Source organism: Hippocampus guttulatus, chromosome 9, assembly GCF_054856545.1.
Source record: "Hippocampus guttulatus isolate MCC_2025c chromosome 9, RoL_Hgut_1.0, whole genome shotgun sequence".
NCBI classification, from domain to species: Eukaryota; Metazoa; Chordata; class Actinopteri; order Syngnathiformes; family Syngnathidae; genus Hippocampus; species Hippocampus guttulatus.
The window spans coordinates 9,086,740-9,104,555 of record NC_141269.1 but is presented as its reverse complement, the minus strand read 5'-3'; the positions used below and the strand labels follow the sequence as shown (position 1 = coordinate 9,104,555).

At 41.6% G+C, this 17,816-nt stretch overlaps 1 protein-coding gene across 9 annotated transcripts in view; it reads left to right on the top strand.

The window, feature by feature from the left end:
- The window catches only part of LOC147200216 (receptor-type tyrosine-protein phosphatase delta-like), a 190,527-nt gene that overhangs the window by 131,272 nt on the left and 41,439 nt on the right, over nt 1-17,816 (top strand). For 8 of the 9 annotated variants that reach the window (XM_086119019.1, XM_086119027.1, XM_086119026.1 and 5 more), the window contains 5 exons: nt 3,974-4,119; nt 4,809-4,950; nt 10,912-11,100; nt 16,346-16,456; nt 17,748-17,759. In XM_086119019.1, the coding sequence (XP_085975145.1) occupies nt 3,974-4,119; nt 4,809-4,950; nt 10,912-11,100; nt 16,346-16,456; nt 17,748-17,759 (600 nt within the window). Of the gene's footprint in view, nt 1-3,973; nt 4,120-4,808; nt 4,951-10,911; nt 11,101-11,127; nt 14,862-16,345; nt 16,457-17,747; nt 17,760-17,816 lie in introns of those variants that run through there. The other variant, XM_086119025.1, reaches the window with a different exon arrangement.

The window sequence follows — 17,816 nt, the reverse complement described above, 5'->3', positions numbered from 1 at the left end:
GACATGATAGGGTGATGAAGACTCGAGCGTGCACTCTTCGAAAAGCAACCTTTTGTGGGGAGTCTCAAACATGAGCTGGAGTATTTTAATGAAGGGGAATGGGATGCGGGGGGTCACATAAAAATGCACTTGAAAGATCCGCCGCTCCTTTCGGTGTGCCTCGACTGGCTTTGCACTTTTCATTTGTTTTGTGGGGGAGAGATTAGCAAGAGGATTAAGAGGGTGACTCTACCGCTCCTCATCCTTTCTCTTCTCTCTCGTTTGCTACCTCTCAGATGGGAGCAAGCACATTTGCTCACTCGCTCGTGCATCCCGGGAAATTAATGCACAGTTTGTGCGCAGGGTGCTTGGGGCTGCAGCTCGCTTATCGTTTTTTTTTGTTTTGTTTTTTTTCTCCCCCTACTCAATCTGTTGTATCGTTTCGGATGAGTCTGTAAATGTTGAATTAGAGATGCATTTGGCAGTTTCCTTAAGCGCAGCGTGATGTCTTAATGGTGCTTGGATAATGACAGATAAATCATTAAGAATGATATCATACTGAAAAGAAGCATCTTTGTTACTTTTGTATTCCACCTATGTCACTGTTCTCCAGAAGTAACATGAGCAAGTTTTCCATTAGTTACAGCGCATCATTTTGAATGGAATCCTTTATTACAAGCTCCAAATGCGCATGGGTTTTCAAATGAAAAAAAAAGTACATTTTCAGCAGCGCTACAATCTGCAAGCGGAATGATATACCAGTCGCTAAATTAGTTCTGCTCCAACATTTTCAACAAAAAATAGGCTTGTGCCGTGCTGTCTTTGTCAAGAAAAGTTGTCATGGAAGTGTTTCCCCCAACCCAGAATGCAAATGGCTGTATCCTGTATCATCCAAAGAAAGTAACCTTCAATCTAACATACAAACAGAAAAAAATAAATAAAAGGGCCTTATTTCCCAAGATCCCCAACCCGACGAAGATTGCAATTGTTGGCAACAGTTGTAGAAGTGGTGGCTACTGTGTATTTGTTTTGCCCTTTGGCAGCTCTGATGGTTTTCACCATGGAGCATTTGGGAGAGCGCCGCAAGCGTAAAATGAAGTTTGAAGTGATGAAATGGGAAATGTTAGTGAAACGCGCAAACAAAAATATTATAACGTTACAGAAAATAATTCAATCACTCCTGTTCCTTTTGGGAAAGCCGTCAACCGCATAACAACCTTGTTTTGTTTAATTGAACTCCCCCAAAGTGAGTGGCCGCTGGCTTTCTGTGCCTGTCCTGGAGACACTGCATTTCAAACGCACTTCAAAATCTGAGCAGGGAGAGGCCAGCACCAATTGTCAACTGCGCAGAAATGGCGCACGGAAATGCAGTTAAACGTTTTGTCATCTGTGATATGGCATGAATTTTTTTTCTGGTGAATAGCCAAGTCAGCCCTGTGATCAATTATGGGCAATTGATTAATTTTCATTAAAAAATTTGAGGGAGGGTAATATAGATTTTTTTTTTTTAACCAACCCATATTAACAAACCAACTCTGATAAACCATTAATATACGTTTTTCGTGGGAAAACGGGAAAAATCCAAGTAATGAAAAAAATATTTTAAATAAAATAGAAATAAAATCGGCAAATATGCAAATGCACAGGTACCGAACAGCCAATACGGGTCAGCTGTAGTTTTAGGTTAAATTCACCACTAGATTGCAGACATGACTTAGTTGCGGGTTTTAACGGGTTTTATACTGCCCTATACTACAATGCAAGTAGGCCTAATATATATACAGTATACAGTATATATATATGTATATTTTTTTTTTGTGCTTCGGAATGATATGTAGTACAAACTAGTACCTCAAAAATATTATCATTTTGTGAAGAAAAAAAATGAACAAAATGAGTTGTTGCACTTCGTGTAGGTTTGTTGTTCAGCAGTTTTGTGCCCTTAGAGAATGGTCATTTTTATGCTGAGAGCCCTTTGCACTGGAAAAAAATATTACAGTATGTGATTATTTTGTGGGCGGCATGGTGATTGACTGGTTAGCATGTCGACCTCACAGTGCAGAATTGCAGGGTTCGATTCCGGCACTGGCCTTCTTGCGTGGTAGTTTGTATGTTCTTCCCGTGTCTGCGTGGATTTTCTCCTGTTTCCTCCCACATTCCAAAAAACATGCTTGACAGGTTAATTGAACACTCGAAATTGTCCCTAGATGTTGAGTGTTAGCATGAATGAGGTTAAGCGGATTATTTTGATGTTGGGTTAAGATAGTAGCTCTATTATACTTGGATTGAAAAATATATGATCAAAAATGAATTATATTGAGAGCATGTATTTTGCATGTTTTTTTTGGGGGGGGGGGGGGGGTTGGTCCATCTTAAAATGGCATGTTTGTCATTGATCTGGTTTGAAAGTGTAGCACTGATGAAAAATTGTGGCCCTCTCCAGCATTGAAGTTGCCCATCTCGGCCTTTGATCATTCAGAAGCCTCAAAATTGCATGGCTGAAAAGAGTAAATGTCATAATATTTTTTGTTTGTGACATCTTTCTCCTCACCTCCTCTCATCTTGCTTGTGTTTCGCTGGCACCACTTTGTGTACTGGTTTGCACGCAAAGACCCCAAATCAGCCAGCGCAAACCATTAAAGTTTGATGAATCAAAGTCAGTGTGCTAATCCCATCATTTCATTTGGACAAAATGAACCGTGCAGCAATGTTGCGTGTTTGGTAGAGCATCGTAGTTGCGGCCGGTTAGTCGATCACCTTCCACATCTGATTACATAAGCAAATAAATTGGCTGAATTTTGGAACATGCAAATCCATAATAAATCAAGCCCATAGTCTTCCATGAATATTTCATTTTTTGGAGAGTAATCAGAGGGAAAATTTGAGCCTGTGCAGACTCAAAAGTCAAAAGTGGTCCCGTTTTTATCCTTGTTGTGCTCTTCTATTTGTAAACTGCAACCGGATTCAAGTTCAATAGTTGAATTGGAAGCAAGTGACTGGGATTTCGCCATTTGTCTCTCCCTCCTCTGGCTTCCAACTTGTAGTAGCCAGACGCTCTCCGCCTTGATTCGCCTCTCCATCTGTCTCGCTCATCTTTCTCTTTATCTCAGCCATTCTCCTGTTCTGTGCTCCCCACGCTTCCAACACACTCTGCGAAGCTTAGCCACTCTGCCTCCTTCCTTTTAAACAGCAAAAAGCAATTCCTCTCCCTTTGTCAGGGCAGTTGGCACTAAGCCCTTAAGTAGGGATTTTCTGGTTTGGCGGGAATGCCATTAGGCAAGCGGCCGATGACGTGCCGTGACTGACGTGCCGAATCTTTTTGATGTCGTGATGTCACAATCCCGCCAAGGCAGCGGTGATGATATTGTTGGCGTCCCTAGAATGAGGGGGCTTTAGTGGTCATGTCAGAAGTAAGTCTTCATAAATCCTTTATGGCACAGAAATATTAAGCTTCTTTGGCGGTGCTGGGGCAGCAAGAGGAACATGGCAGAACGAGGTGGAACGTGAACACATACACAAAATAAAAAAGAAAAGAAAAATAAGACACTTGTAGACACAAAGCCACCCACACGTACTCTACGCAGACAACTTTCTTCAGCAGCCATAGGCATGCTCCAGCGATCAGTTTACACTCTTAAGACAACTTCTTTCCAACTTCTTTCATTTTCAAGACTCATGGGATCTATTAAATCTGAAGGAGTGGAAGGGACTGAATCTTTACCGTACATGCTCTGATTCAAATGGCCTTCAACTCTCTTTTTATTAGAGCAGTCGTTCAAATGTAAGTGCTGCAGATGTGCAAATGAAAGATTATGGCAGTACATCACGAGCATGTCAGTGTATTTGGTGCCTGAGTGCATTTTAAAAATACAATAATCCACTGAAGGATGCATGTGTAAATACGCAATAGCCGTGTTGTAATGCATACCTACACACACACACACACACACACACACACACTAGTCTTGACTTTTTAATGTTTCTTTTCACACAGCTCCTCCACGGTTTACCCGAACCCCGGAAGACCAGATAGGAGTCCAAGGCGGAGTGGCGTCGTTTGTGTGCCAGGCCGCCGGCGAGCCACAGCCCAAGATTGTGTGGAACAAGAAAGGCAAAAAAGTCAGCAACCAGAGATTTGAGGTATGACCCCACTTTCCTAATTATTGACTGTTAGCTTACGTCTCTCATATTGCATCCAATGAGAACAATGTTTCCCAAAATGTTGCAGTTTTTTTCCCCATGGGAAACATGGTGAACTGTGATTTCAGTTGGTTTGTAAAAATAAAATAAAAATAAATTAAATGGCGGTGGATGATATATCATTTTTGAATTGACTCGAACAGAACCCGGACTGGTCAATTCTTGAAGACATTGACCTCATTCACAGAAATTTACAAAGCCATGATCCACCGACAAGCCTCATAAATATAAATGCATTAAACTAAATACCGTTGTGTTTGGCAGCGAGCCATACAATTAAATTAACCCTTACCCTACAGTAGACAAGAATTGCAATATGTTATTAGTTTAGCATGACAGTTGGAAGAATTATGTATGTGAGGGGGCAAGGTTGTCCCAGGCAAATGCATGATTGCAGGTTGAAGGCAGTCTCCAACTGCCCACTTTCAAACAGCCAACTCCAATATCAGCTGCAAGTGGAGATCTTGCAGTTCCTGAAATACTTTCTTTGGCCGTGCCAGTCTCCTTTAAGGATTTCATCAAGTCTGGTCTACTTCCGCCATGTAGACCACACGCCTCGCCTGTGCTGAGTTTAAAGGCAACGAGAGGAGCCGTATCAACAGTAGATCTTCTTGTTTTCTTACACACAGGTAATTGAATTTGACGACGGGTCTGGCTCTGTCCTGAGAATCCAGCCTCTTAGGACCCCCAGAGATGAGGCTATTTATGAATGCCACGCCTCCAACTCGGCAGGAGAGCTCACGGCCTCCACCAGACTAAGTGTGCTACGAGGTCAGTGTCGTCACATGCGCAAACAGCTGGATTTGTATCCATTCGGCAAGCACGGTTTTTCAAATCCAAAGGCTTGGATAGGAGTCAAAAAGCTCACGTGAAAAACAGAACTTCTCATTTTATTTCCTATTTGACCTTTATCTCAGTATCTGTATTAGTAATACTATAAATATAATATTCTTAGTTCTTAGAATGTGTTAGGGTTGTTGTTTTTTTTTAACCACAAAAAAGAGAGTACAAGAGTTCCATCACACAAGATTACAGTTGTATGGAGCCGGAGCCTATCTCAGCTGCCAATGGGCAAATGGTAGATTACACCTGCACTGTCCGGGTCCGAGCGAACCACTCCGCCATCAATGACCCAATACAAGAGGTGCTCTCTAAATGCTGCCATGACAAAGATAATAATGCAGTTTTGATTTGCTTATTTGCTTTCACTCAGCCAAATGTAAGATTTCACATCCTGTACATCCTCTCCATGTATTTTCCATACCACTTATTTCATGTACATAGTTAATAGTTTCATGTACCGGTAGGTTTTGCTCATTCATGAAAATGTATTTGGTTTTTTTCCATCATCAACAAAAAATACCTACCCCAAAAAAAAACCACATCAGGATTTATAATTTCTTTGAACGCATCATCCATCCATTGACTGGTCCTTACACAGAATTCAGAGTATCGCGAGTTATACTTTTCATTTCCATTCTCGTACTCGTAGATTGTAAATTAACGCTGACAATGCTGAAAGCTCGGAAGAAGGGTCTCTTTAGAAGTCAATAAGTGTAAAGGCTGTGTCCGCTGCACTACGTGCTTTTGTTAGTGTTAGCAGCAGTCCATTAATGCAGATGGTGATGTTAGTGTTAGTGGAGTCCATTAGGAGAACATTATGCACCGGTAGTTGGAAGCTCAAGAGTGTCTTAGCGAGCGAGGCCGCTCAAGTGTGGATAATCACACCGGCTGCCTTTATAGTCCACGCTTGTCGGAGGGGGAAAAGGACGAGCGGCCTATTGTTTCTATCCTCTCATCTCTCTCTTGTCTTTCTAAAGTACTATACACAGAGTCTCCATGTTGCTGTTGTTGTTTTTCTTTATCTGAACTGCTCTTACCTTACTCCTTCTCACTTTCATCTCTCACTCCGCGTGCTCTTCCGCACAACGTCTAAATTATTCACGTAAAATGGCTCTTTGCATCCTCTGTGCTGTTCACTATCATCGCATGCTGCGTGCGTACGTAGGTTCACTGGTGCATGCACATCTGTATGCGCTCCCTCGATGGGAACCTTTTCTCCAATCTTCATCCAGGGCATGCAGTCACTGCTCCATCACGTTCGCGCACGCCCACAGACGCACACGTTCACCCTCAGTCTACGGTTGTTATTCTTTACGTTAGGATTCGTTTCTTTTGTCACTACTTATGAGTTGCAGTTGTTGTTGTTGTTTTGGAAGAGGCCACATGGGGACTGCTAATAGGCCCTGATCGACTCTCAGTCCACGCACACACACACACACACACAAGCACAGATGTGTCAGTCATGTGTCCCCCGCCTCTGTACAGCGACGAAGTGTCTGACAGGAGGGATATGATGCTAAGGTCAGCCGGTTTAATTACTGAGGATTACAACCAGTCCAAATCTTGGCCTTCAGTAATGGCTGTGATTGGCAAAGCCTGAAATAATAATGAAATGGAGAGCAGTCACTCACTACGTTTTGCCCTTGTAGAGCACGTAGTCATAAAGTCCGCATATTCTTTCAAGAACATCTGAAATGTAGTTAAAAAGGAAATCTTAATGAACGAAAAATGAATTTATTTATGTTAACTGAACTTCACTTCAACTCAACTTTTATTTGAAGAGCACTTAAAACAACCACAGCTGCATACAGAGTGCTGTTCATCAAATGAAAATCAGGCATATGAAGACAAAGCGTGTTCAAACAATACATTCATGAAAGAAAAACGCAATAAAACACTGAAACAACGCACAGTCTCATGTTGAAAAGTCACACAATAAACGTGTTTTAGGAAGAATTCTTAAGATGGGCGCTTGAGGGCGGACCGTCTGACTCCAAAATAAATTGCATTACAGTAACTTAGCCAAGACGTAACAAAGGTATGGATTACTGTTTTCCAATCAATTTCAAAGGCATTTCTTAACTTGTGACTTTTGTCATTCATCGGTTTCCTGAATGGCAAATCCTCAAGGAGTGGAAGGCTGACACCTTTTCCTGGCTGACCTTGCGCTAATACAACAGCTTAATAACCACAATTCCATCGTGCCACAACTCTCCCAGTTAATAAAAAAACAAAACAAAAAAATTTAAAAAATGTTTATTTTAATGCGGTGCAGTCAACTGAAGTCTGTGATCAAAATATGCAACTGCCAAGTAATGTTTATGTTTATTATAACCTTCAGTCAAGGTGTCTGTTCATTATCGCGTTCCATCTCTGACATATGATGTAGTCACCTAATGAAAATATTTCAATACTCTTATTCCCACTCAACATTCAGCGATGTGATGCGAGGTCAATATTAAAGAAATACAAGTGTGTGTTTCTTCTCAGAGATGTTTCCGAAAGACTGCGGTTGTCCAGTATAGTGAAATAAGGTGACCTTTGTTCAATGTATTGTACCTTCAGTAGTCGGTGCGCTCTCGCCAAAGCTCTTTCAATCCCGCGGGTGTGCAAAAATGTCAAAGACAAATTCAACATGATGAAGTACTTCAGTTGTAAGCTGTCAAACGTAATGCGATGCGATCTGATAATGACGCCTTTATTTTATTGAGTCGACGCACATGCCGCTGAGTGTGTCATGAATGGTTGAGACAGTGAGGAGAACGTTTTCGACTTGGGCCTTCTGAAGCTTTTGTTCCCCCCAGACGCGTTTTTTTTTTGTTTTATTTTTTCACATTTACACTTGACAAATCTAGCGAGCAAATGTACGCACATTTCATTTTGGAAGCTCCTATAAAGCAGATGCGGCAGTTTGCGCTGCAGTTCCCATGACTGCGGGACAGGCTTTGTCTATGAGCTGTGAAATTATCTGGACGATGCTCAGTGGAAAAAGTCGAGTGAGAGCGCATCCAAACGAAACAGCGGGAGCCTCTGCCAACACGGGAGCGTTGGGTTACTCGTCTCGCTCTGACCTCAAGGAGCAGCAGCCTTCGCCTGAAAAACACTTTGGTGTTGCTTTACACTTGTCCCGATGATGGATGACAAATAGCTTGTGTTTTACATGTGCCGATGTCCTCTTCTCTTACGTAGGACTTTTTTTTTTTTTTCAAGCAAAACAAAAAAAAACTATTACTACTAGAGGACAATCTGGTCATCTAGAGCAGAGGTCCCCAACCCCCAGGCCGCAGGCCAGTACCGGTCTGTGGGTCATTTGGTACCGGGCCGCACAGAAAGAATGAAGGACTTACATCACTTCCGTTTTATTTATTTCGGAATCTGAAAGATATTTTATTTTGAAAAGTTAGTGGATTCTCTGTAACATCCGTCTACAGTGTGTTATCGCTTTACTCCGAAAAGCGATCAAGGAGCGCTTTTCGGTCACGTGATCGGTTACCGCTAAAAACCCAGGAGCTAGCAAATTGAGTTTAAAAAAAATGTCTTCGGAAAGTTTCTTTGGGAAGTGGAAAAAGCCTAGCCAGGAGACAGAAGAGGAGCCTACGACGTTCAAGAAAAAGTAGGCTACATTTAATAGACAGTATCGGGAGTCCTACTGAAAACACGGATTTATATCAATGGGAGATTACCACGCACCAAACCCACTCTGCGTAATTTGCGGCGACGGTGAGTCATATTTTTAATGCATTTTTAATTTGTGGTGTATCTTATTTTGAAGGCACGTTTAAACGTGACCATAGCGACCAGAGAGTGTTGCGGCCAGATAGGACATTCCTCGTGTTTCGAACAGTTTTCATGCGGGTCATATTATTTTGTTGTATTCATCCGTCAAACCTTAAAGACCGGTCCCTGAAAATATTGTCTGACGTTAAACCGGTCCATGGGGCAAAAAAGGTTGGGGACCGCTGATCTAGAGACAAAACCTGTTGACATTCAAATGAATGAACACCTCCAGCTATCTGCACCAACACGTGATTGTGACAGGGAGCAGCTTTATTTTTTTTTTTTTTTAAAGCATGCGTTGAACACGGTGTCCCACCCCAGGTAGATGAAATAGAATGCATTATAGCAGCTGATGAGGGGCTCTCTTTGAAGTAAGTGTTTGCATAATGAAAGCGGGGTGAATCGCGATTGTTATGCCGCATTCCCTCCCTTGCGCTCCCTTTCTCATCATGTCTATCTGTTCTTTCCTACTTTCGTTTTTTTGGGCCTTGTTTTCCTTCCTTTGTCTCGCTATTCAATTTCACTTTTTTTTTTTCCTCGATCCAACCACCCACTCGCACATGCTGGCCATCGCCCCAACACCTCAGCCTGTTCGCTTTGGTTTATGATGTCCATGTTTCCATTTGCCGGTGTTATGATTGATTGAAACCGGAGCTGTTAAAAGGCCACACACATCTACGCTTTCAAAAGCTACTGTCTCACGACCCGCTGGCTACAGTTCGATGGGTTAGAACCAAAATTAGCATCTCCTTGGTGAGGTTCAGTGCTTGGATTTCCCGTTAATGAGGCTCGGTGTGGTTGAAAGAGATCACAAGGGATACTGTTTTTCTTTTTTGTTTTTTTGTTTTTTCTTTCTTTCTTTTCAACAAGGGGAGTGGAAGGCCAAAAGTTAAAATACCTTTAAGATCAAACGCACGTCTCTTTCCTTGTCTGTTTTGGTCATGGATGACTCATCAGTGTGTTTACGGATTGAAACCCACCGGAGGATATATTAGATACATGATGGTCCATCCACACTTTATTTGTGTACACTGAAAAAAAATTGGAGTGATCTTGACTTGAGAAAAAAAAACAAGTCAAGTTTCTTCACTCTTCACCACTGTTATTTTTGAAACCTGACTATTGAACAACTTCATTGGTACATGTACGATGTCAAAAACAACTGGGGAATGTTCATTTGAATAAATAATGGTCACCTGCAACCATTTTTCGACTTTTGAAAGGGAGCCTGGAAGAAAAGATATTTCTTGATAAAAGAATATTTTGGCTCAAAATTCAATCTTCGCTATACTCCAGAAATAAACTTCACGTATACAGTATTGTTTTTATTTTTTACTATGAGTACTATAATGACTTTTGATTAGTCAGAAAAGTTGATTCGTCATGGATGAGAGACTGTCCCATACATATTGCCATTTCATGTGCAATATGTGTCCTGTGTGCAATATAAGCCTCAGTTCCACACTACCACTACTACTACCACTACTGCTGCTGTTGTTGTGTGTTGTTGTTGAGTTTTGTATTTATTCACCCGTTATTTTATTTTCTTATTATATGCACTGAGTGGCACCCAAATTTCGTTGTATGTAATACAATGACAATAAAGGCGATTCTGATTCTGAAATGTCTGAGGAATCGGTAAACCTCCATCCAAAAAAAAAAAAAAAAAGTGTTGATGATGCATTAATTATTGGAATAGTTTGACACTTTCAATTCATTTTTTATTTTGTTTTTTTAAATGAAATTACAAACGATCACCGACTTTGCATAAAATGCAAAATATCTGTGTAAACTCTAACGGGAATGGAGAATTCCTCATTGAGCTGTAGTAAATTTAACAGCCAGCATGACAATGTGATGTCATGACATCAGGACAATCCCCCCCCCCCCACACACACACACACGCAAGGCTGTGTGTGAAATTCCCCTCAGGATGAAGCCATTACATCTCCATCCACATTTGATCCTGCTTTATCCTGAATGTGATGCAATGGGGGTGTTGTTTTTTTGTAGTTTTTTAATCCTAAAATGTGTAGATGCTCCGTCTGGCTTCTATGAACAGGTGAAAACAACATGCACCTCTGTTCTGACACTTGTCTCTAATCCTTACAGAGGACCAGCTGCCTTCAGGGTTCCCCACTATAGATATGGGTCCCCAGCTGAAAGTGGTGGAACGCTCTCGGACCGCCACCATGCTCTGCGCGGCCAGCGGAAACCCTGACCCAGAAATTTCTTGGTTCAAGGATTTCCTGCCCGTCAACACATCCAATAACAACGGCCGAATCAAGCAGTTGCGCTCAGGTAATCGATGACTTAGTCTTATAGCTTTTGTCCCCTTCCTTAAGTCCCACATTTAGTTCCACCTCACAAGCTTCAATAGTGCCCCACTCCTTTTTCTATTTCCGTTGGCCTTTTGTGAACCTTGCCCCGTTTGCTGTTTCAAACATTTCCTGCCGTGGTTACTGGCCGTGTTCTTCTGCTGTCCTTCTCTGCCGCTGCTGCCGCCACCGCTGCTGCTGCTATGAGTTGCCTTGGATGGTTGCCTCTCCCTGTTAACTCTTCTTGGACTTTGAAAAGTGAAAACTCCCAATTTTCTCCGCTTTGCTCCAAAACACTCGGAGGCCTTCCTGCACAAATCACCATTACGACAGGGTTGATTTGACGAAAGTGGCGTTAGAGTTTGTCAGTACAATGTCTTCAAAAATGTAAACCCAGTTAATGGTGGTGTGTTTTAAAGGAATTGCCTCTTCCAAGCAATCTCACTGCTGTGACTAATCAAATCGGCAAAATAACTCTCTTTGTCCTTCTTTTTTTTCTCAGAAAATCAGAGTGACTGTTTGTGGCACTCCAAAACAAAAATGGCCTCACAATTCTGTCTCCTTAAGTTTTTTTTTTTGTATAGCCACAGTAGTGTGAAAACCCCCAATGAGTCTTCTCAGTCCCTTCCTGCTACTTCCTTCCAGGGATCAATTCTGGACACCAAACCCTCTCTTGTGATTGGTCTCCCAACTTTTTGTTTCTTTGTGGATGAAAAAAAAAACCCCTCTATGCTTCTTTACCTGCTTGTTAACCAGCTGGCTCAACCCAAACTCCTTGCTCAGAGAACCCTTGTATCTTTTTATTTTTCAAAATTAAAAAAATAACAATAATTGCAAAGCTACATCTTGAATTAAAAATATCTGACAGATTTTCTATCATTTTAATTAATTCCTAAACAAATATAATGTTTCATGTCATTGGTTAAAAATATACCTTTCTATTTGACTTTTTGGGGGTGGGAGTTCCAGTGTTTGTCAAGGTGTGTAATCAATGGACCGATTGTAATGCCATGTCTATGCTGTTTCTTTTCTCTTTGTATCTTTTTAACCACAGAGTCCTTTGGTAAGTGCTTTTGTCCCGAGGCCCACTGCCTCACTGTCCACTCTTCTCTATACCTTTCACTAATGTTGCTGCTCTTCCTACTGCTGCTCACCTTTACAACATTCAAGCGTTGTTAAAACGCATGGCATGCACTGTACTAACAGCTCCACTGGACACAGATTAAGCATACAGACGCTAGGCTGCAACGTCTCGGTATAAAACGAAACACGGACTACTTCAAATGACACGCATACACGCACCCGTAGCTGTAACATCCTACATATTTGTGTCACCCTAGACGTACACGTAGTTGGCCTCACCTTCACCCGTGCACCTGCAGCCTTTCCACACCCAGGGAGTTATAAAAACTCTTCCCTCGCACTTGCCGATTTACTTTTTCCACTCCTACACTTATTTAATTATTCCTTCCCTCACTCACTCTGTCATTCACTCACCTACTTACGCCCCCCCCCTTCCCCCGCCCGCACCGCTCCACCCTATACAGTTACCAGTCAATAAGTCATCAACTCTTGATGTCTCCTAGGTAGGCCTTGAGTGGAGCCACTGAAAGAAAATCAATGGCTACTCGATTTCAGACTTCTAGACTGTAGAGTCAAGCCCACGTAAGGCTAACTTTATTACCACTGGTTTTCTATACCAGTGCAAGAAAAATTCTTTAATTTGGAAAAGAAAAAGAAAAAAACTGACAGTGTTACCATCCCCAGAAATCCGCATTTCTAAATAAAACAGGGATACTGAAAATAACCGGTACTTCCTGCTCTTGTGTGTTTTATGGCCGCCAATTTTTTTTTTTTAATTCGCTGTTCCAAAAACAAAACTTGATTCGGTTTGTATTTTACCACGTTTTACAGCCAAATATAGGCCAAGTTGTTCAACAGTAGTTGCTTCCACTAGGTAAAAGGGGAGACATAATAATGAGTTTCCTTCCTATGGCTTTGACATAACCAATTTATCGTAGATTGGAACACACCATAGTCAGAATCAGAATCAGAATCGCCTTAATTGTCATTGCATAGCATACAACGAAGGTCTGTCATCAACCCACGTTTAACGCAGTAGCAAAGTCGTAATTACAATAAATGAGTACGAAAAGACACTTCAAGGCCACTATAAAACAATCGAATGAAAACCCTTGAGTGCGGTGGTGACTGAAAATGCCTCCTCGTGTCATGTGATGACGTGCCGACGTTGCGACTTACCCCTTGTATCAGTGCAACACTATCATCAAATCAGTCCGAGAGGTACTGTGCTTACCATTATTCATTAACAAGAAATACAATGCGATTGACCTAATTTTTTTTAAATAGTGCCTTATTCCTCTTTTCTGACAACTATCAGATATATTTGTATGTAGGCCTACTACTAGCATACTGCACTGAGGCACTGCAACTGGCAGACTTTGCAGCTTTTATATCTTGCTATATATTACTAGTATGTCATACTTGGGAAAGGGAAAAAAAAAAGCAATGCTTGGTAGGAACAGGCCTTTAGCTACTATAACTCAGTTGCCTCCTTTCAAAACCATCGTCCAGGCTGAGTTCTGCTTGTCTTGTTTTGAGTATGTCAGTTTTCCAATTAGAAATAGGATGGTGGGAAACTGAAAATCACGCCATGTCAAAGGCATCCGTTGGACCAAGACATGCTAGAAAACACCAATTTTAATTGCCGGGTCTATGGCAGTTGGCCACGCAAGTAGAAACAATATACACATTTATTTTTGGTCATTTCAAGCCATGGATCCTCAAATCTTAATTTGATGCTGACAAATCAACATCATCCATGCGATCTGATCAGTGAGCAGCATGCCTGGGACACTGGCCAATGAGAAGGAAACGCCATGTCATGGAAAAGGGAATTGAGGGAGAGCAGCGTATATTGCCATTCTGTCGCTACTTCTGCCAGCCGAGTCACTGTTGCCGCTTGAGGGCTCATAATGCACAATTACACGATTCATTAAAGATATACCATCTTTTTTTCTGGCTAAATGTATCACAAAATAGTGATCACCTCGTGAGAAATGTAATAAGTTATGACTTCAATTCTTTTCTTTTCTTTTCTTTTTCTGGGTCTGCACAGTTGTGCTCTGATTCCGTGGCCCTTCAGCTTGACATTTGCAGCCGAAGTTTCAGATCGTTGTAAATGTCTTCGATGTCAGAACCTCTTGTGGTCATTTCAGAAACATTTGTCTTTTTTTTTTTTTTTTTGCCCGATGGTACATCGTGTGCCTAACAGTATTAACGTGTTGGTGGTTGGACCTCCCCCTCCACCTTCCAAAAAAAAAATTTAAAAAGCAGAGCACTGATTTTGACGTATCAGGGGGGCATGTGTAGCCTAATACTGAAATGTATTCAAAATCTAGAGACTGAGCGCAGCACACGTATCCTACCCTGCTGAAAATCAATGAGGCCCACTCAATAACCCATCTCCTTATAGCTCTCTCTCTCCGTCTCTCTACAATCTGTCTCTTTCAAGCTTATTCTGTCTTGAGTTAACATTTTCTCTTTCTGACTTTTTCTCTCTAATTTGGTTCTTCTTTTCAAGTTACTCCCCCCACCCCCAAGTTCTGTCAGTATCCCTCCCTTGCCCCCTTTCCCCTTTTCTGTGGCACTAACATTTTCTTCTTCTTCTCCCTCTCTAATCTCGTGCATTCATTGCCCACTCAGGTGGCACGCCCATACGAGGTAAGACCGCTGGGAGGACCAACTCGACACAGTGGCCTGATTCCATTCCAATCCTCGGCTTCCTCTTGCGCCGGTGTAGGAAGCAGCTCAGAATGAGTGAAATCCGTGTTGCCGTAGCGGTAACCGCTCATCCGGCTGCTTCACATCTGCAGTGGGAAGAGGAGCAAGAGGAGGGCGGGGTTGGAATTGAGCGAGCAAATTCATTATACTATGACTTTTAATCACCTTCCCTCTTCTCATCTTTTCATTATCTGCTCATCTGTTCATTTTACCATGTCAGCCCCACACTCGTTAACATAATTCCATCGCTTCCTTAATCATCATATAGTGATCCCTCTTTTGTACCTATCACTTTAATATCAATTGCCGTCTAACATTGACCCTCCCTTCGAACTAAAGCATGGTGTGTTCTTATGTTTCGGAGTTTAGGGTGACAATATTCACATTTTTTTCTTTCTTTTTTTTTTTGGGTGACCTGACTTCCTTCTCTTTTTTGGGGGAGGTGGTTTTGACCTTATCTTGACCCCACCCCCTTTCGTTCTACCTTGTCTATATTTACCCAATCAAACGTCCCAGTTTTGTTTCACCTCCCAGCTGTTTTTCGCTCAACCCGAAATGTCCAGATGGCAAAGACACACATTCAGACATTAGTATGCTCGCATACACGTGCGCACCCCCCCCTCACACACACTCACAAATACATACACGTTTCTTCATGATTTTTTTTTTTCCAACCATTGCTTTCTCTCTTCTCTCTCATTACTGATAAAAAGCCCCAAACAACCACTTTTTGATAAAGTTTTTATGGGCGCTTTTTTGCCTTCCAACACCATCAAAAAAAAAAAAAACTCTGGTTGACTTTTTTGACAGTTTTTCTATTTTCAGGGAGTGAGAAAGCATCGGCCCCCTTCCAAAGGCTTTGCGTATGTCGTTTAATTTTTTTTTTTAATCTGTTGGCCTTAACAAAGGTCCGTCCGTTTCTTTCCCACTTTTATTGGGTGTGCATTTAATGACATCACACTCCTGATCCCATTGGTGGATCCGATAAAGTCAGGGTTGTGTTGTTTCCATGGCACTGGTTTTGAAAAGTTATATAACCGCAACTCAATTTTCAGACAATTTTCAAAAGTCTATTTGTAACCGGATTGTTGACTGTTTGGCTTATTTATTTCTGTCTTGCATGAAGAACCATATTCCCTCTTTTGGACTTTTTGTTTCCCTCTCATTTCCAAATCAGGATGCTGACCTTTGTTTTGAGGAGATTTTTCCTGACAGTGACAGAAATGTGTCCCCATTGAACGGGCTCTTTTTTTAGCCCTCTTCTCCACCGAGTTCACTTTTCGCTGATATTCAAACTCATTTGTCCTTTACAATAATAAATGTTCTGCACACGATTACGATGCGTTTAATAACTGTTGATTCAATTTTGTGTGTGTTTCTGTCCTCCTCTCCGTATATTTTCGTTTCCTCATTCCTGCATCCAGGTGCATTGCAGATTGAAATGAGTGAGGAGTCTGACCAGGGCAAGTATGAGTGTGTTGCCACCAACAGCGACGGAACTCGCTATTCCACCCCAGCAAACCTCTACGTCCGAGGTAAGAGATCTCGAAGGCCACTAAGGAACCAAATCAAAACTTATAGACATATGTGTACTGTCTCTAAAGCCCCAAACGCAAATGCCATTGCACTTTCATTCGGAGCATATTAAGAAGAAGACTCCTTGTATTCATTTTCGGCAATGACATTTGGAAATACTTTCCTGTTTTTCAGTAAATAGATGGAAATTAACCCTTTCATGCAGCCTGTAACCTGATAAGGTGTCCACTGTCGTAACCACTGTCCCTGAAAGGGTTAAAAAAAAAAAGAATTTAAAAAAAATCGGATTCAACATTTTATTAAAAAGATTTTTTTTAAAGAAAATGGATTGATAAATTGATTAAATCAAATAATGCCTATTTGTTGCCCTAGACATGTCAGATACATGTACAGTTAAGTTATGAAATAGTTGTAACCTAAACTGTATGAATTATGGACATGGAAGTACAGTTTTTTTTTAAATTATTATTTTGTTTCCAGGAATGTGAGTTAAGCAAATGATATATTTTATTGTACAAATATTATACACAACGCCAGATGCTATTTCACTTCCAAGTCATAAATGAGGAGGTTTCCAAAACAAGGGTTGTCTTTCCACACAGTTAACACAGGGCTTAGTATTTTTACTGAGGCTATTAATCTCTCTGCCCTCCCTTCTTAGCCTTTAGACCTCCAAGAGAAAATAAATCATCGTCTGGTTAAGACTTTTCATGTCTCTAGCCAAAATCTGACAGGCGCCTTACCTCTTCGGGCACTTGGAAAGCATGCACTCTCACACACGCCCGAGCAATGTTTGAGTCTTGAAGACGTTTTTAATCCGGAGGCCTTTTGCTCTGTTGCCACGCCAACCAACTCAAAAAGGAGAGAAAAAAATAAGCAACCTTTGAACAGCCTGATTGTTACTCACTCCAAGGAATTAGAAACAAACACACGCAACAAGATGTACAATTTAAAAGACATAAATGTCATACTCGAACAGACATATTTATGTGCACAAAAAAAAACAAGAGTCAGTGATGTGCATCTAGAAGGTTCACAAAAATACTGTAGCGAGTTCAAGTGAGTGTTTGACGGACTGTGACGGGTTTTCACCGACACCCTGGCCCACCACAGCTTCAGTTTTTTTGTTCTGCGTTTTCTGTGGAGCTTCCCCTCTTGTCTGTTGCCACGCTCCGCTGTCTAACGTGTTTTCTCTCCCTGTCTTCTCTCTGATATTGGCCATTTTCCTCTTTACCCCCCCCCCTTCCCCTTCCATTCACCACCCCCGCTCTGTTCTTACTCGCTCCGCAGAGCTCCGAGAAGGTTGGTACTGTGAAGACAATGTGGTTCTATTGAATCTCTGTATTGAGTGTTTCTTTT